This window comes from Dendrobium catenatum, unplaced genomic scaffold, assembly GCF_001605985.2.
Source record: "Dendrobium catenatum unplaced genomic scaffold, ASM160598v2 fragScaff_scaffold_1056, whole genome shotgun sequence".
Taxonomy (NCBI): Eukaryota; Viridiplantae; Streptophyta; class Magnoliopsida; order Asparagales; family Orchidaceae; genus Dendrobium; species Dendrobium catenatum.
Window position 1 is genome coordinate 8,128,895 of NW_021319518.1, and position 20,503 is coordinate 8,149,397.

The following is a 20,503-nucleotide window of genomic DNA, read 5'->3' on the forward strand; positions in this document are numbered from 1 at the left end:
AGAAATTTTTGTATGACTAACTTTTGAATACAATCTCTTAAGCTAAAAGCAATTTTAACATACTTAGTTATAACATAGTAGTAATTTAATTCTACAGGACATCATTGCGGCGTAAGCACCACTTCACTTCAACCAAAAAACCGAGCTTAGTTCTTCTGAATTTCTATGAAGCAAGCAAAGCCTTTTTCATTTTTTTAAAGCACTGTAATGAGACCAACGAGACCAAAATATAAAACTATTCTCTTCCACAGTTTCTTTTTTTTTCTTTTTTCTCTTCACTAACTTATTATCTAATGTAGTCACATTCCTAAAAGAAATCTAATGCACAAATCAAATAACTGAAATAAGGGAGTGTAAAAAACCAACACATATGAAGGGTTCCAAATAAACTTCCAATTTAACTAAAGGCACAAACAATTTTTGAATGAAATTTTATTCAACTCTAAAATTAATAGTCAATAATGCACTTACACTTTTAGTAAATGAGTTTAATTTGCATATTAACAAGGATGACTTATTAGGATGATTACTTATAATTATTTAAATTAAAATGGCAACACTTTGTTCATTTCAATTTACATCTAAATGGTATTGTATTCTCATATAATTTAGTTAATTTGAATTTCCAATTTTTTTTGGGGCTAATGAAGTTGATCAATAGGTGAATACTCCATTGATTAAGGATAATCAAGAGTTTAAAGTTGGGATAAATTGTTAAGTAAAAACTATGCAGTATTTTATTGTCTTAATGTTCAATAAAAATATTATTTTTAATTAATGTTGTACAGGAGAGACTTAGGAAATAGAGAAAAATTCACAAGTATTGGACAAACATCACAAAAGAGGATGAAGTCGAATCCCCTGCCTCTCTTCGTCTCCTGCTCTCTATGTCGATTGATCTGGATAGAGTCGAATGACCCTCTCTATGTACGAAATGAGAAGATCTCTGCCATATGAAATCTCCTGTGGTTTAAATCTCTAATGTAGCCGCACAAATTAGAGAAAATGACTGGAGGGCAGCAACAAGGTTAGAAAATTGGGACAAATCTCAACCCTTAGATGTAGGACCAAATTTGGAATGGTTAATTGGGATGAAATTGGGTTTTAATTGGACTTAATCCAAATCGATATGGGTAAATTGGGGTCTGATTGGGTCCGATCGAGCCAATTTTATGAAATTTGACTCAAATCACGACCAATTTACGTCACATTTGGTTCGACGAGGCTCAATTAGGTTTGATTCAGATTAATGATTTAAGTTTAATTTGGTAAAATTGAGCTTAGTTTGATGAAATTAAAGCTCGATTTGGGTTAATTTTAGTTCGACGATGCTCGATCGAGTCCAATCCAGCTCGAATTAGCTCGAACGAGGCTGTGTCATTGCAAAAAACATGTCAACACTCCTATTTATTTTCTCATAGGCATGATAATTGTACAAGCCCCTTTTATGGACTATGATTGTGTTAGCTCTGTAGTACCCACAATCAGTGTCATAACATTACCCCTCGGGCTTTTATCATAATAATCAGTTTGGGAATAGGGAGGCATATTTGGAAGATATAGTAATGCAATTGTCAATTCAATTACTAGATCAATCATCAGCCATTAGGAAAATAGAAAATCATATAGGGCAACAGGCGCTAGCTTGATTAGTAATCAAAAATCAGAAAAGCAATGCAATAATATACAGCTTAGGAGTGAGAAAGATTTAGTAGACCCTTATAAGGATAAATATCAATCTCAAAAGGATATTGGTGTTGAACAAACTGTAGAAGTTGAACCTCCTATTTAGCAACCTGAACCTTTTCAAAAAAATTAGTAGACCGTTTATAAAGGTTGTAGAGAGACCACCACCACCTTTTCTCCAAAGGTTGATCAAATAAAACTAGTGGTTCTTAGACTCAACCATACCATATTTGGTTATGTTCAGAAGAATCACGCTCTTTTGATTCTACAACACAACTAGTGGCCATTCTTATATGTCATTTTAAGTCTTGAGCATACAATATTTGATGAAGTCTCATTCTGTCTTAATTAGGCTCTTTTGACTGAGTCATTTTATTGTTCAATCATCTTATATGGCTAAATAGTACCTAATTTTAGGTATACACATGTACTCATAATTTCCTTCCTTCTAAATAGGTGGCCTCTACTCGTACTACTCTTATAATTTGGACATTAGGAGCTTCTCTTGAATGCTTGTGGCATTTCCTTATTATAAGAGTTTGAATCACAATCCCAAAAACTTAAATCTTAAGCTCGATAGTTGAGGGTCTGAATTATCTATTCTCACATTAATTGCATTTGCATATACATAAGGCAAAGTGCTTGACTAAATAATATAAACCCTATCCAATAGCTCTTTAGCTTAGCCGATGATCATGATAGCTCAGCTATTATTCTTAAGTAACAATTTATCTGATAATGACAGTCATCCTATCATAATCAAATTTCATATAATATTTTAAGGAATATAATTAACCAAGTGTATGTCATCCTAAAATTTTTAGAGTCAATTTGTTAAAATCAAATAAATTAAGATGATAGACCTTAGTTTTATAGGACCCCTTAACATAAGCTAATTTCATAACTTATCACATTTTTATGAGTTGACCTTTGCTACATAGAGACTTTCACACACGATTAGATGATGTGATAGCTAAGCCCTTTGTAATATGACATATAGAGGTTGTAGTTTGGTTGACTACTTGCTAGAAAATTATTTTTTGCCACACAACATACAATTATGGGTTGGATTGTTTACTAGTTAGGATGATTTAGGCTTCTGATTGGCCAAAAGTTGTATGATGTTTTTGATGAACTAAATGGGTACATTACCTTAAACTCTAAGGAATCAAAATCTCATATGGACTACTTTGTATTTTTAAGGCACTAATGCTCGAAATCCTACATGGGTTATTTGTATTTATTAAAATGTTTCCTAGGCCATGAATCATATCAAAATCTTATCATCCTAAATAAAATTAAATCTTCCCAAATCATTCATATTTAATAACTTCAATCATCAATAAATATTTGATTTGACCACACTATGCCTATAGGCTATTGGTTATATTAGTAATGTCTAGTATGCTTGAACTACAATTGACCATATAACTGAGACATAATTTAGCATCAAAATCAATCATTCGATTCCCTTGAATAAGCTTAGTTTTTTGTGCCTATATCTAACAACTTTCAAATGGAACAAATATCAGTATTGTTGATACGTGAATCACACTCATGACATAGGCTTTGTTTGATACAACTTTCTTATGGCTTCCTAAAGCAGCTTTTCATTACAAAAAAAAAAAAACTTTTGAACTATAATTTTTTGTACTAGAAAACTATCCCAAACGAAGCCTTAGACACAATTGTGACTACTTTAACTTAATTGGTATGACATTTGTAGGACCAAAAAATCAGACGGCATAACAACAACGAAAAAAAATGTTTTAGAAACCTTCACAAAAAATTTTCCTAGGGATGCAAGTCATTTGCTAAAAATCAAAAGATTTTGAAAAAAATATCAAACACTGTTATAAACATTTAAGATATATATAACAAAACTCAAAATTATTATTTTCTTAATATAAATTTAATTTTTTCGTAAGGTATAAAATGTCATGAACTTTTGAGTTTTGAGCATATATCGTGCACTTCTAAGAAATTTTTGTATGACTAACTTTTGAATACAATCTCTTAAGCTAAAAGCAATCTTAACATACTTAGTATAACATAGTAGTAATTTAATTCTACAGGACATCATTGCGGCGTAAGCACCACTTCACTTCAACCAAAAAAACGAGCTTAGTTCTTCTGAATTTCTATGAAGCAAGCAAAGCCTTTTTCATTTTTTTAAAGCACTGTAATGAGACCAACGAAACCAAAATATAAAACTATTCTCTTCCACAGTTTCTTTTTTTTTCTTTTTTCTCTTCACTTTGTCTCACATCAACTTAGTAGTCCCTATTAATTAATATACCATTTGCTGTCTCATAGTGCACATAATCAACAATGGTTAGCACTCCACTCATATAAAAGTCCTAAACTTCGCTAGAAAACTCATATTTTAGTCGCATTTGAACGACATAAGAAGGTATTAAGGATTAGTTTTAGTGAGACGGAATTATAGGGCTACAGCAGAAATAGGAATAACAATAGCTAAACAAAATTATCCACTGGCATGGATTGTTCACAAAGATAAATCCAGGATAACGATGTACGTCTTCCATATGACGTATTAGCTACTGGCTCTTCTAAGCTTGTATTGTTTATTTTGCTCCAGATGAATTAGTCTTCACTCTTCAGTTAATTAAGAAAGAAAATTGTGTTTCTTTGACTGGTCTCGCATAAGTCAGCAAATTACTCAACGAACAGGTAATCATAAATGAAGCAAAACGTATAAAAATATCTTGTTAGGCACTGATCAATAGTAATTAGTATCTTCAAAGGAAGTATGTAGTTAGTGATAATTAATAGACGTGACATGACAGACTCCAGGAAATCTGATTACTGCAACTTTGGACTACCACTAACATACTGTGTTACTTAGCAGTAATTAAAAAAACATTAAAGTTTTGAACCATGGAATTAGTATTTGCTAATCCTGTTTTAAATATAACAAAGCTAGCATTTTGATGATTTAAAATACTAACGACAAACTTTCCAAGCAGGATGTAAAATTTTTAAAAAAGAGATGCTGAATTGACCACAGAAGCTTAAATTATATATGGTGTGAACATAACACTTTTGCTATGTTGGTAGAGACAATAAGAATACTTTGATCAGAAAGTTACTTTTCACAAATATATAATGTGTTGTGAACATGTAGAAATGATTACGTGTGTAGTTCAGACGTAATTTATGTCCGGACACACTCACAAGTTCTGACGTAACTCTACGTCAGGACACCGCATGCAATAATTTTTCGTGAACATGAGCAATATCACAAAATATATAGCACTAATTAATTAGCTTAATGTGAACCATTAGTTTAGCTAGCTAATATAATTTATATAAAAGTGAAATTTATGTTTGACAGGTTCAATAAAAAATACGGTATCTTATGTGATATGTATCATAGATTATGTTAGTTTATTAAAAATGCAATTATGGAAGGATAAAGAATTAATTTGAATGTGGCATAAATATTGTGAATATTATGTGGATGAAAACAATATTATAAGAACATATTTATTTAAAAAGGCGATAAGAGTAATACTTATTATCAATTAAAAATATACTAATTTTGTAAAAATTAGAGCTTGATGACTATCTTCAATAGAAAAGAGAATCATTCAACAAGATGCATGCATCACAAGTACTCGATTTAAATAGAAACACTATAACCAAAATCATCTTCCTGAAAACTTTTGATATGTAAACTAGGCTTGATGAAATTTCAGTTTTTACTGTGTTGGCTACCAATTAATTCTAAATTTCTATCTATTTTGGGTCTCTATAGGGGTGGATCCAGCCTTAATTTTCAAGGGGGACAAACTTATAAGTAAAAGTGTAGAGTTTTTTTTTTCATAAATGTCCTTACAACCAAAATTTGTTTTGAGGGTGCTACCTCTCAACCCATATTTGTTCATCATTGTACGTTCGTAGATATGTCAGGAGTCCAAAGGGGCAGAGCCCCTTGGCGGTTTTCAACCAGCCCGATCAGGTCGCAGGGTCAAGGGGCAGCGCCCCCGAAATAAATTTTGATTGTAAAGATATTTTTGGATTCTCTATACTATTTCTCTTTGTAGTTTGGTTACCTCCCATTATAGTAGTGCCAAATTTATAATTTCAAACTAGACTTGCCAAGAAATATCATTTTGGCTGGAGTGCTTCACTCCCACTCCTCAAGTGGTCTCCACTTTTATCCTTCTCTTTCTCTTTATGGTTAACTTTAGTATTATTAATGAGCAATGATCTAAGTGGTATACGACTAAAAGAGATTGGTGAAGGAATTTCTTAAGTATGGTGAGGGCATTTCTTAAGATTTTCTTAAACCCCTCTCAACTTTCATCAATTAATTCTCCTTCGAACTAAGCAAAAGATGTGATATCATTCCTAAGTTTGATAGTCTTTGAAGGTGGAAATACTTAGCTAAAATTTTATGAGTCAACTTATTCCAGGTGGTTATAGTGCTTGGGGGCAAGGAATTCAACCACATATTATCTTTTTCCCTTAAAGCTTAATCACTAACACCATTATAATTATATATTATACAAATTTTTAAGAAACTGACAAAGTTTAAGTTGGGATCCTTAACAGGAGTTTCGTAAATTGAGAATTTTGAACCATTTGAATTATGACAGGTTTAAATTAAAAGTTATTTTCATAAATAGTAGGTCTATTAATACTCTGATAGATTCCTTCTACTATAGGGTTAACATATTCTCTAATAAGACTAGAATAATCTTGATCTTATATTGGGTCAAATATTTCTAATTTTTTTTTTTTTTTTTTGAATTTTGGTAAGGGTCTTTTCTATTTATGAATAAAATAATAAGGGCTCCTTACTAGATTTAGCAAGCATACAACAATGATGAAATAAAAAAAATAAAAAACACAAGTTAAACAATTAATAAAATACTTTTTATAACTTAAAAAAAATTAAACAAAACAAATATAAAATATACAAGTTGGTCTAAATGTATATGTATTTCAATAATATAATTGAAATTGTAAATCATATATTACTTCCCCAGTAACGATGCAAAGAACTTGATGAGTGGCTAGCGGTACGTATAGACCAAGATGAGACTTGCTAAGTTAAAATATGCTTAATTTTTTTTGATATAAAATTAATAAGCACACTAAAATATGCAAGTATATGTGCCGAGTCAACTAATACAATGATAGAGTAAAGTGTCAAATCCATCAGGAAGTGTTATGCTTAATTACAATTAAACTAATACTGCTTGCTTAAAATGCACAACTTAGTCTATTAAAAGTTAAAATGATGTGTTGGAGTTTTTGCCACTAAAAGAAAAACTTATAAGAAATTTTGATACATATAAAAATAAAATGTTTTGGACTAATAAATATAAATAAAATAGTTTTCCTAATGAGACTTTTAATTTTTAGATCTAGATCATAACATATGCATCCCTACATCTGTATCAAGCTTGTAGGGTGAAAACAAAGGTTTATGGCCTTTCTACATTTTTCTTTCTCTATAGAACATATATAATATTCAAACATCCTATGTCTAGGCATGCCAACATTCTATTTCAATACTCCTATTTATTTAAGCATTCCTTCATCGAGGCCAGTTTGTACTCTTTTGTATCCCTTTTTTTACTTTAATGGAAAATCTTAACTTTGGGAGAAAAAAAAATATAAACTACACATGGCCATTATATATATATATATATATATATATATATAATGGCCATGTGTAGTTTATATTTTTTTTTTGACTTGGCACTGTTAATATTAAAATGGCACGCCTGTTGGTTAAGTAAGCCTGGTTCCTTATGTTGGCAACTGCTCCTCCATGGCACTCTAGAATTTGATCAATGCGACACTTTAATGTGAATTTTGGCGTTGAGGCATTATAAGGCTTTGCTCTCTACTCATTTTCTTGAGGCTCCAATTGTACGATGCTGAATTTTGGAGCAATGGGCTGTGTAACATCATGACGCTGACCTTAGTGATGCTTCGATGCTTGAAAATAGAGAAACTGAAGTTATAATATATGAATCATGCACCGGGGTGCTGTGAATGCGTACACTACGGTGCTATTCAATAGTTATAATTTTTTCCTTTTTCTATATATTTTCTTTAAAAATAAAACTAAAATAACATATTTTTATTAAATTTAAATATAATAAATAGTGCACAATTTATAATTAATTATTGTGACATTGGAGATTATTATATATTTCTATAAATAGGATTAAAAGATTAGTGAAAGAATAAGTATTTGATACTTTAGATTTAACTAACTTTGATACTGGTTACATTAATGTTAAGCAAATTAACAAATTAAAGAAAGATGTCAAGAGGAGTATATAGATATATTAGAGATCATACAAACATATGCTTTTTTTCAAATATGAATTTTTATGATCCAAAATATTACACTCCTTTATTGACAATTACATATGATATATGTATCTTTATTTACTTCAAAATAAAAATGAAGAATTAAATATCTTTAAGGTAAGGCAAAAGTAGAGCAACAATGTAAAAAATAAATAAAAATTATAAGATCAGATAGAGGTGGTTAGTATTATTGATTCTATACTAAGGATAGATCGATAAATGCTTGATCCATTTGTAAAGTTTCTTCAATAAAATGGCATTGTTACCCAATATAGTTTATCTGACATACATGATTAGAGTGGTATAGCTGAGAGTAGGAATAAAATATTGATGGACATGGTGAGAATCATGATTAGTAGTTCCAAACTACATATGTTCTTGTGGAATGAAGCTCTCAAGACGGCTATGTTGATATTGAACAGGTTTCCAACTAAGGTTGTTCGTAAAACTCCGTTTGAGTTGAGGAAAGGTTAGAAATTGAGTTTGAGACATGTATTAGTGTAGGGATGTCCATGTGAAGTGAGAATGTATAATCTATAAGAGAGTTAGGCCCAAGAACTATTAGTGAATTTTTTATTGGATATGCTAAAAAGTGCAGGAGTTATAGATTTTACTGTTCATTTAATAACACTAGAATTATGGAAAATAGTATTTAGAGTAATTTGATTAATTTGGGTGATCAACTATAAATCTCAGTTCCTAAAAAGAAACATATAGATAGTCAACCTTTCATTTCAAGTGTCATGTTGATTGTTAACCATAACACTCCTCAATTTCAAATAGGTGTTAGACAACCATTAGTAGAGATTCGACTAGCTACTAATGAATAGGTAGATATAGTTGAATAACCAACTCCACAAGAGGTAGTTGTTACAATGTTAATTAAGAAGAACTACTAGGGAAAGAATATCAACAATTCCAAGTGACTATATTGTGTATCTTAAAGAGTTTGAATACAATATTGGAGCTAAAAATGATCCTAAAACACTTTCATAAACTATGATTTATAAAGAATCTAATTTATAGTTTGATGCCATAAAATACATGATGAATTCTATTGTATATAATAAAGTTTGAGATCTTATTGAGTTGCCTAATTAATGATTCAAAAGCCATAAGGTGTAAATAGGACTTTAAGATAAAAAGAGACTCATTAGGACATATAGAGGGATATAAAAGCAATATTTGTTACTAAAGGGTTTAACGAACAAGAATGAATTGATTACAAAGAGACCTTTTTTTTTATCTAAAATAATTTATTCAGAATTATCATGACACAGGTTGGACATTTTAGTTTAGAGCTATAACAAAAGGATGTGAAAATTGTATTTCTTAATGGAACACTATAGGAGGAGGTTTACATGAAACAACTAGAAGAATTCTCCTCTAGTGTAGGAGAGCATTTAGTGAGCAAGCTTAAGAAGTCTATATATAGATTGAAACAAGTCTCTCATCAATAGTATTTAAAATTCTATGATGTGATCTCTTCATTTTGTTTTGTAGATAAAATCATGGATCAATGTATATATTAGAAGATTAGTGTGATAATATTTTATTTTCTAATCCTATATTTAGATGATATATTACTTGCAACTAATAATAAAGCCTCATTGTGTGAGCTGAAATAATTTCTTTAAGAACATTTTGATATGTAGGATATGGGCGAGCCTCTTATATTAATGGCATAAAAATAAAAAGAGATGGACTTCAAAGTATTTTAGATTTGTCTCAAGAGACCTGTATCAATTAAATATTAGTGAGATTTAGGATATACAATATTATTCACCAAACATAACTCCCATTGTTAAGGATTATAGATTCAATTTTTGTCAGTGCCTTAAAAGAGATTTTGAAAGGGAGGAAATAAAAAATATATAATATGCTATAGTTTTTGGTAGCCTAATATATGCTCAGGTTTGTACAAAACTTAACATAACATTTGTAATTGAGATGTTAGGAAGATATCGAAGTAATCCAGGCATGTATCATTGGCGGGCTACAAAAAAAGTGTTAAGATATCTCTAAGGTACCAAATATTGCATGCTTATGTATATGTGAATTGATAGTTTAGAAGTGACTGGTTATTCATATTCTGATTTTGCTAGCTGTATTGATTCTCATAAGTTAACTTCTAAGTACATATTTATGTTTACTAGTAGAGTTGTGTCTTGGAGGAGTTCCAAGTACTCTGACTGCTACTTCCACTATGGAGGTTTAGTTTGTGTCTTGTTTTGTGGCCACATCTCATGATGTATGGTTGAAGAGTTTTGTTTCTAGACTTAGACTTATAGGTTAGATATCTAAGCAATTACAAATATATAATTCAGCTAAAATATTTTTGGCTAAGAATAACAAAAGCAATAATCAAAGCAAGCATATTAACCTTAAGTACTTAGTCATAAATGAACGTGTTAAAGAGATCATTAATTCAATGGTTATTGAGCACATAAGCATTGAATTGATGATCATATATAAATCATTTAACTAAAGTCATACTATCACAGAAGTTTAAGGATCATGTGGATCGTATTGGTCTTGGTGTTGCTTTAGTTAATTTTTTTATAAATGAATATTGCTATGATGTTTTCCATGTTTTAGTTATTTATGTGTACACATTTATGTAATGATAAACATCATTAAGTTGGACCTAAAATAAACATAAGGTTTATTCATCAAATTTTAATAAATAAATATATAAGAGACGTAATATATTGTGATTCATGGTAGATAATACTCTCACTTAAAGGAACGATCATGATTTTTGTTTCATATTTTATTTGTGATGGAGTACTTGGACCAAGTGGGAAATTGTTAAAATAATTGTTATTAATGGTCTAAATTATTCCGAATCGATTGATGACTATTTTCAATTTTTAATTCAACTAGCCATTTTCAAATTTTGTTTAGCATTTAAAACTCACTATTACTTACTTTTAATTTCGGAAGTAAAAAATGCATATTTCTTAGTTTTAATTCATCTTTTTAAACTGAACTTTTAGTTTTTGCTATAATGGGTAGCAATTAATTCTGAATTTTAAAAATATTTTGAATCCCTAAGCCTTTCCCTCTACAAATTCTAAGATGAAAAAATATACACCATCATATTGAGAGTGAAGAGGTTTGAAGAATTCAAATTTAGTAAACACTACAGGAAAATCACCCATTTCCGACGGTCTTTTCCGGCGGTAATTGAACCTTTTCCGGTGGTTTTTTATTTTTTCGGCGGTTAAGTGACCGCCGATAAAAACGGCGTAGGAAAATAAATTCCGGCGGTTTTTACCGGCGGCAATTTATGCCGGCGGCTTTCCGGCGGTTTTTACCGGCGGCCTTAGGTGGTATGGTCACATAAAATGTGACCGCCGGAAAGCCGCCGGAAAATTCCGCCGGAAATCAGTGATTTTCCTGTAGTGAAAGAACACAATAGAATTTCAAAGGTTGCGTCTAGTTAAAAGTCAAATTCTCATTTAGATCTAATAAAAAAAGATCATTTCTAATATTTTCTAAGCAAGTCTTATTAGGTCTATCTCTACCTTTCTTAATATAGGTTAAATCCAATACATCTACTTTCCTAATTGGGTCATCTGAAGGCCACCATTTTATGTGACCATACCACCTAAGGCGACTCTCTCTAATCTTATTTGCCACTAGAGCTAATCCAACCTTTTCACGTATATGCTCCTTTCGTATCATGTCTCTAAGAGTAAAGCTAGCTACTCATCCACCTGAGCATCCTCTCCTCTGCAACACTTAACTTAATGTATATATGCTTCTCTTATAATGGCCAACATTATGCATCATAAAGCATTATAATTCTAACCACCATCTTATAGAATTTTTCCTTAAGTTTGAGTGATACTTTTCTAACACACAATATGCCCAAAGCATTCCTCTACTTAATCCACCCAACTTGAATTCTACTAACAAACATTTATTACTGAATTTGAAAAATATGTGTAGAATTGACATTAATTTTTCTTTCACTTTCACTTTGATGCTCACCTGATTATGACATATTAACCAAAACTAAGCATCACATACTCCAAAGTTCATTAAAAATATTTAAACTACACTTAAAATAGTGTACATGTCCTCTTCCCCATGCATTTTTTGACAGGCACTGTGATTATCTTGAGCTTTATTTTGGTTTAAGATATTAGAAGTTTTTTATTTTCCTTCTATATATTTATAACACTTCAGAATAAAATTAATGGGACATGATGGCAAAACAAAATTGGCTAATTAAAAATATTATGAGAAAAATTTACTTGAAAGGCACTAGTTTTCTAAGCTTAAGAAAAACACTATTTTTTTGCTTTAAAAAAATTGTCATGTAGAAATTGGTTTTATCAGTTGTTATCTTTCAAAATAAAAATAGATGCATTGCATGTTGACAAATATTTGCATATAAGAAATAAATTGTTATTGTTGAAAATTTACCAATATGTTTTCTAAAACTGATGGCACAAATCTCAAAACATATTTGAATTGAAAACTTCCAAAATTAAATATAGTACCATCCAAACTTTGATTTCAATAAACATATGGTCAAAATGAACATCTTTAGAAGACGAATCTAATGACATCATAAGTGGTCAAATCTAAGTTTAAATGAGCACAAATCAAACCCCTAAAGTATACTTGAAAACATAAGAATATTAATCAGAGAATCAAATCACCTCCAAATGTCGCATGCTTATCTACAAATCTAGTGTATAGATACATGAGACAAATCCAACAAGCCCAATATTGCTCAATTCCAACAATAGTAAGGCACTTAAATGTTGAATCAATGCTTTATATGACAAGAAGTCGATACGGACACTGCAATAGAGTGTTCTAAATTTTCACCATATATTTATAAGCATTCTACTCTCAATATTCTATAAATAGGCTCTCACTCTCTATATGAGGGGAGTTTGGAGCAGGATCTTAGTCTTTGGCATAAGATTCAAGAGAGCTTTAATGCTCTAAGTATCCCAAGCAACACCATCGAGCTATTGTCTAACTATCACCATTGAACCACCACCCAACTGAGATGATTGGATAATTACCAGATGAAAACATGACACCATCATTTGAAAAAAGCCCAACATTGTCATCAAATTATTACTCAAACTCTATCTCCCAACAGCCTCCCTTTAATCTCTATTGCACAAATATAAACCTTAGATCATCATTTCCAGACTACAGTTAGCCAACCTTCTTTGCATGACTATAGATCACTAAACTCTACCGTCCAACCATAGTACTCCTCCAATATCTATTGCCCAACAACAGCCCTCTAGCAAATGTATTTTAATTATGATCCTCTGATCATCATCACTAGATTGTGATACTCCGACCATCATCACTTGACAACGACAACGATCATTCGACCTCGTTCATCTAATTTTGGTCACCAAACACTGTACTCCAACTATGGCCCTTCTGACCACCATCACCAAAATATGATATATCCATTTGACTATCATTTCTTAAATACAATCCCATTGAACTTCATCATGATAATAGTCCTCTGACCACTATCACCCAACTACAGTCCTCTTACCATGTCTCCTAACAATAGATCATTGATCGATTATATATAGTCTTCTAAACTCTATTGTCCGATTATAATCCTATGAATACCATCATCCAACAATCATCCTCTAACTATAGTCATCTGACTATGATCCTTTATGCACATTCATTTAACTATGGTTCTTCTACCAATATTGTCTTACTATGGCCATCGAACCATCGTCACCCACTATGCTCGTCTAACCACCATCACCCAACTATGATTCTCTAGCTAATATCTATATATCGATTAATTTTATTTCTTTCAACCGCCATTATAGACATTGGCCCTTACTTTTAACCATCGTCGCCCGACTACGGACCTTTAACCTATAATCAATTGATTATAATCTCTACAACATCCATTGCCTCACTATAGTCCTTCAAATTTTGTCATCGACTATACTCTTACAAGTTACAACCATTATCGTCTAACTAAAGATCACTGACTACCTCACTTCACTACGATCCTCCATCCTTCGCCGCCTACTATAATCCTTTAACCATTGTCGCCTGACTATGTTGCTAGAATCACTATGGCACGACTACAATCCTTTGACCTTAATCAATCAACTATAGTCCTTCTCAATGCCTGACTTGGATCCTTTCAGGCACTATAGTCCGACTATGGTCCCTTTAACCTCTATCACCCAACTATTGTTGTCCGACCTCTTCCACTTGATACCGTCTTCTGACCCCGTTGCTTTATTACCACCCTTTAACCACTACAGCTCGATTATGGTCCTTTAACTTTTGTAACTTTACTAACGGTCCTTCAATCTCTGTCAATTGATTATAATCCTTTCAACCTCCATAGCCTAACTATGGTCCTTTGGACCACCATTACCTAACTATGATTTCTTTGACATTTGTGGTCTGAATTCAGTTGCTTCGACCTCCATCGCTTGATTATGATCCCTAATTATGCTTCTTTACCCTACAAACTCTAACAATTATCATGTATATACTCCAATGTCTGTTGACCTTATCACTAACTATTACTAATCATGCAAATACACATCATCACTAATAATATTGATACACATCATTGACATTAATTCTGACTCCTGACTTTAACACTAGGATTTATACTAAAATTTTGCCACATACTTCTTCCAAGTACAACGAACTAAAATGTTGTTTATAGTGTAACAATTCCTTTCGTCATGGAATGTCTTCATTTGTAATCAATAAAAAATAATAGTGGAGTCATTCTAACTAGGTCATACCCTTATGTTTTTTTTTTCTTGGGTTTTTTAAATCAAAACTTAGGTTTCATTTATAATTCTTCCATTCATTTCTTATAATATTCGTGTGTGTTGAATCTTTGTGCAAAATTATAACATTAAACTCAATATCTCTCTACCATTGTAAATATTTCGACATGTAATAAGTAGATTACAAAAAAAATTTATAAAAAAATTATTCCTTATAACTAAAACTTTAGTCATACTAGAAAACGAAAAAAAAAAAAAGTTGCCGTGATGTGTTTTAAAGCCTCAATTTGCTTTAAGATTTGTACAACATTATTTTAAAATATATGCTTTTATATTAAGAAATCCTAGCATAATATTTTATGCTTTTACATAAGTCTATAGTAATGCATATTTTGTAATAGAATGTCCTATGATATATATTTTTTTCAAAAATCTAACCGTTATTTAATTTTTTTGATTTTTTCCGTTTATTCACTCATCAAGTCACACTATATTTTTTTTTTCCTTTCATCTTTATAGAAATGCACTCCTGCTCATCTTGCCCTCTCTCGCAAAAGGCCGAAAAGATTCCACTCGGTCGTCGCCCTCACCAATAGGCTTTCTTTGGCCATTTCCTTCACAGTGCTCACTCTTCCCCTACCTCACCTCCACTAATCTTACCTCTTATTTTGTCCTCTACCGTCCCCTTTCTTTACAAATACCCCACCACACTCTTCGCCTTCCAAGTACTTTCTCTCTCTCTCTCTCTTTATCTCCCACCTCACCCAACCTCTCTCTCTCTCTCTCTCTCTCTCTTCAACCCACGAGTTTCCTCCCATGGACTCAAAGCCCACTTCTTCGGATCTTCTCATCCCTCCCCCACAAGAACTTCCCACAAACACAGAGAAAGAGTACTTCAGCGAAGACAAAAGTAGCAGTATCATCATCTTCGACTCCTCTCAACTCTGCAACCAATCTTCAATACCAAGCCAGTTCTTCTGGCCACAGACCGACCTGTCGTGCTCATGCAAACAGCTAAAAGCTCCCATCATCGACCTCAACGGCTTCTTAACCGGAGACGAATCTTCCACAAAGACTGCAATCGATCTTGTCCACTCAGCTTGCTCAGATCATGGTTTCTTCCAAGTTATAAACCATGGCGTCGACTCTTCTCTCATGCAAGATGCCTTGAATTGCATTGATGAGTTTTTCAGGCTTCCTCTCGCAGAGAAATTAAAGGCTAGAAGAAAAGGTCAGAGCAAGTGGGGCTATGCTGGTGCTCATACTGACCGTTTCACTGATAAGTTGCCATGGAAGGAAACCCTCTCTTTTGGTTATGATAGTGTGGCTTCACAATCCGTCTTTGTTGACTACTTAACATCCACTTTTGGGAACGGCTTCAAGGAAATGGGGTAAGAAGATGGATGAGATCCTCTTTTCTCGTGAAGTGGATGCTATAATATTTAGCCCACGCACGTTGAATTTTATTGCAAGATTTTAATAATCTATGAAGATATGACAAAAGAGAATTAATTTATGATGCTTTCATCCATTAAATCCATGCATTATATCATGAATTTAAAAGAAATTAAGTATAAAATGTAAGCGTAAAAATTACCTCTCATAATAAAAGTATCATTTTTATTTGGAAAATTCTCCTAATTTGATAGGTTTTACTTATTATCATGAATAAAACGTAGTTCACACTTGTAGAATTCTTTAGAAAACATTCTTCATTCCAAAACAATTCGGTCATAGCTTGAAAAGAAGAATGTTGTGCAACCTAAAAACTTTTTACTTATTGATAAATAACATAAAATAAAATAAATAAAAGAGCATTACTTTAAATGATCGTGTTACTCCGCCGCTTTTTCGGCACATACATGTCCGCCGGAAAATCCGACGGCAATGACAAGTTTTTCTGTAATGATTTAGTACTCAGGAACAAGTCTCACAATAGAACAAAATTGCTGAAACGTGATGAAGTAACCTAGACGCATATGCATGAGCAAAATTCTCACTGAGAATGTCAGTTTTGCACGCAGCTCATCTTGATCTTTTGGTTGAGAGCTTTGACTATCAACCAAGAGGTATTGGGTTCGAGTCTTGCATATGTACGTAATGTGTATGAATTTTCCTTAATTGCTCTAAATATCCAAAAACAAAAGAAAAATGTCAGTTTTGGCAATAATAACATGCATGCAGATGAACTAATTAATAACGTAATTCTTGTGGGAACCCATAGGATGGTGTATCAGAGATACTGCGATGCAATGACGAAGCTATCCCTATCGATCATGGAGCTTCTAGGCAAAAGCCTGGGAGTTGATGGTGGGCACTATCGGGAGTTCTTCGCAGAAAGCACCTCCATATTGAGATGCAATTACTACCCTCCATGCCAGGAGCCAGAGCTCACTTTCGGTACCGGCCCGCATTGCGACCCCACTTCCCTAACAATCCTTCTACAGCAGGATGAAGTGGACGGTCTCCAGGTTTTCTCCGACGGTGAATGGCGGGTGGTGAGGCCGGTGCCCGGCGCACTTGTCATCAACATCGGCGACACCTTCATGGTATTCATCTTCATATCCACGTCTGCACGTTTGCTTATATATATGGCTGATTAGTTATTCAAATATATTAATATAGTATTGTAAGAAAATAAATAGAAACTAGAAAGTGAGTTAAAGCTGACAAGTAATTCGAAGAAATTAGCATAAAAGTAGAATATTCACATTCTAATTAAAAAATATTTTGTGGGCCTTTGGTAGAAATGATACTATATATTTTTTCTAATAAATTTTTTAAGAGTATATTCTTCACCTTATAAATTCATATAAAATAATTAATTTCCCCTAATTCATATGAGTAATCATTCTCCTTTCACTAAAGTTTTTTTCTTTTCTTCTTAGTTTTCATTTGGATGAACTCGGGGGTGGGGGGGCCATACGTACATATAGTCCCCTAGTGTCTTTATAGGGAGCTGGGTGTTTGTTTGTTTTGTGAGAACAAGTTAAGTGACCATTTGGATCCAATACCTTATTCTAGAGCAACACTTTGGACAACTTTTTTTTGTTGTTGCAATTTTATTCATGTAGCTGGCTTCCAGATCTTGAGACTTTTCTTGTCAGTTTGCTTCAACTAGCTAGGTTGTCGTGTTCTTCTCCTCGGCAACTTGGACAAAACGTTTTCCAAGAAATTCCTCATGGTAATATTACAAGATATTTTATTAGTAATAGTATTATCATATGCAAGTTGAAAGAAAAAATTTATGAACAAGCCTTTTATTGCTAATTATTGTGAAATAAACTGAAAAAAGATAGCAAAATTCAAAAAGAAAAGAAAAGAAGGTGCTGCTATGTGTGTTTATCTCCAAATATATTTTAATATTTGATATAAATCTTCTTATGCAATTCATGAAAAAACAAACTATATTATCTATATAGTTTGTTACAGATAAAAATATTACTTATGATATGTTACAGATAAAAATATTTGCATATACAAAACTATCATGAGCTGGTTTCACATTTATAAGCATACAATTAAAAGTAATATTGAAAATATATTATCATGAGCTGGTTTCTGTGAAAAGGTAAGCTTGGTACGATACTTTTTGCAATTGAAGTCCAGCTCATAAAATTTTTACAAGGAATTTATTGAATGAAGTTTATCCAGACAACTTGCATCCACCATGAAAATAGTTATTGAAGGCCAAACTACAAATCACCCACCCTGGTGTGGGTAGGGCCCCTACAGGAGCTGCTCTTGGAACAAGCTTCGTGAGAGGTTCAAGGTAGGTGTAGGCTCATTTAGTGCCTTCATGAGCTGTTTTTAGGGGATTTCTAAAAGATTTGAAAGATATCTTGGAGGATTCTATCTAAATAATACGACAAATAAATGTTTCATGGTTGAGGATACTTCCATTTATTCAGGTTCCTTTACCATGAGATTTAGGGAAAATTTCTTAACATTAATGGAGAAAGTATATAAGTAGAAAAAGGCCGATTTTTATTTTCTTACAAAGGAAAATTTGAAGATTCTCAACATCTTTATAGCATATCAGATGTGTTCATTACATTCATAAATAAAAAATATATTATTTCATAGTATATTTATTACAAACAAAATGTTATCTAATTAAGGCTTTGGTTTGAACAGCTTTTTTTTTGCTTTTTAAAGTAGTTTTTTAGTATAAAAAATTTTTGAATTAGAAATTATTGTACTAGAAAGTTTCTTTAGAAAGTATTGAGAAAGATGCCCCAAATGAAGTCTAAGATTTCGTTTGGGATAATTTTTTTTTTTTGTTTTGTTTTTCAAATCATAATTATGATTTCTATTTTGTCACTACTTTTTTACTATTTAAAAAAAAAATAACAAAAAATTGCTTTTGTAATAACTTTAAAAATTTACTTTCTCCATAACAATTTATAAAATTTCAGCTGTAAAAACTTTACAAAACAATAAAAAAAAAAAAGTCTCAATCAAGGCCTAAAACTATTTTCAACCTTGTGGAGTATATAAAATTAGAATATATGTAATATTTTGAACACCATGCTAATATCCTACAGAGAAACATTGTTGGATAGTGTTCATATAATTATGCCTCTAAAACTATTAGCGATGGTTAACTAATGACCACATATCGAATTAAAAAGTTAGAAATTCAATAAAAAAATGATCGCTTTATGCACTAATAATCAGTATATTAAAGCAAATTAAGAAAAAAAAAAGTATCAGATCATTTTTACCTGAGATCTAACTGTCCCCCTTTCTCCTTCCAATATTAAATATATCTTACATGCAGGCTCTATCAAATGGTAGATATAAGAGTTGCTTACACAGAGCAGTGGTGAACAAAGTGAAAGAACGGAGGTCGCTTGTCTTCTTCCTCTGTCCAAGAGAAAACAAGGTAGTTAGTCCCCCGGATTGCCTTGTGGACGAAGAACATCCGAGGAAGTACCCCGACTTCACATGGGCCGACTTATTCGACTTCACACAGACTCATTATAGAGCCGACATGCAAACCCTACAAGCATTTGCCAACTGGCTTCTCTCCTCTTCTACTTCTTCTAGCTCTTCTCGCCACCATTGCCATGGATGATATATGCTGCCCTCTTCAAAATATGATGATTAGACCACAATCTTCTTCTTTTTCTTCTTATTCTTCTGATTTCCATGCTGTTACCTTCAAGTCTCCTCTGTACATACTTCGGGGTTTTAATCATCAGTAATGCTTCAGTCATTCAAGTTTTAGTTTGAAGCTGGTTCAAAGCATATCAGATATGAAAATGAACTGCAGATATTCATGATTTGTGTGAGTAAAGCATTGCTGTTTAATCATATAAAAGTGTCCGAGCAAATGATGGCAATGGGGACAGGATGTGTGATGATTTCTTTACATGTTGTCCACTAGTTTCTCTGGATTTTTTTTTTTTTTTTTACTTTCTTGTAACTGTGTAAATGTGTATAAATATATATATCTGGATCAGGGACCTTTTATCTTTTTAAGGGGACAATCAGAATTTTTCTTTCTATCAGAGCTCAAATTAACGGACTTTTCAAATAATAGGTAGAAATAGTTTATTTATTGGCTTTATTACAATTAATATCATATACTATTTCAATTTTAGCAAACTTGAAGTTAAGGCAAATTGATTTACTTAGATGAAACCAACAGCATTAAGAATGACTTGTACTATACA

General features: G+C 32.1%; 1 protein-coding gene across 1 annotated transcript; it reads left to right on the forward strand.

The window, feature by feature from the left end:
• The first annotated feature begins 15,601 nt into the window (after positions 1-15,601).
• Positions 15,602-19,902, forward strand: LOC110105014 (gibberellin 20 oxidase 1-D-like). Its single transcript, XM_020834361.2, has 3 exons — positions 15,602-16,213; positions 17,047-17,371; positions 19,606-19,902. Exons 1-3 carry the CDS (start codon positions 15,639-15,641, stop codon positions 19,900-19,902), a joined length of 1,197 nt encoding a protein of 398 aa, XP_020690020.1. The 5' UTR covers positions 15,602-15,638.
• The last annotated feature ends 601 nt before the right edge of the window (positions 19,903-20,503 follow it).

What these genes read in the sequence shown, in the direction of transcription:
- LOC110105014 (XM_020834361.2), top strand. Translation starts at nt 15,639, where the DNA reads ATGGACTCAAAGCCCACTTCTTCGGATCTTCTCATCCCTCCCCCACAA. An exon ending in AACGGCTTCAAGGAAATGGG is followed by an intron (nt 16,214 to 17,046) that starts GTAAGAAGATGG and finishes GGGAACCCATAG; the next exon opens with GATGGTGTATCAGAGATACT. An exon ending in ACATCGGCGACACCTTCATG is followed by an intron (nt 17,372 to 19,605) that starts GTATTCATCTTC and finishes TCTTACATGCAG; the next exon opens with GCTCTATCAAATGGTAGATA.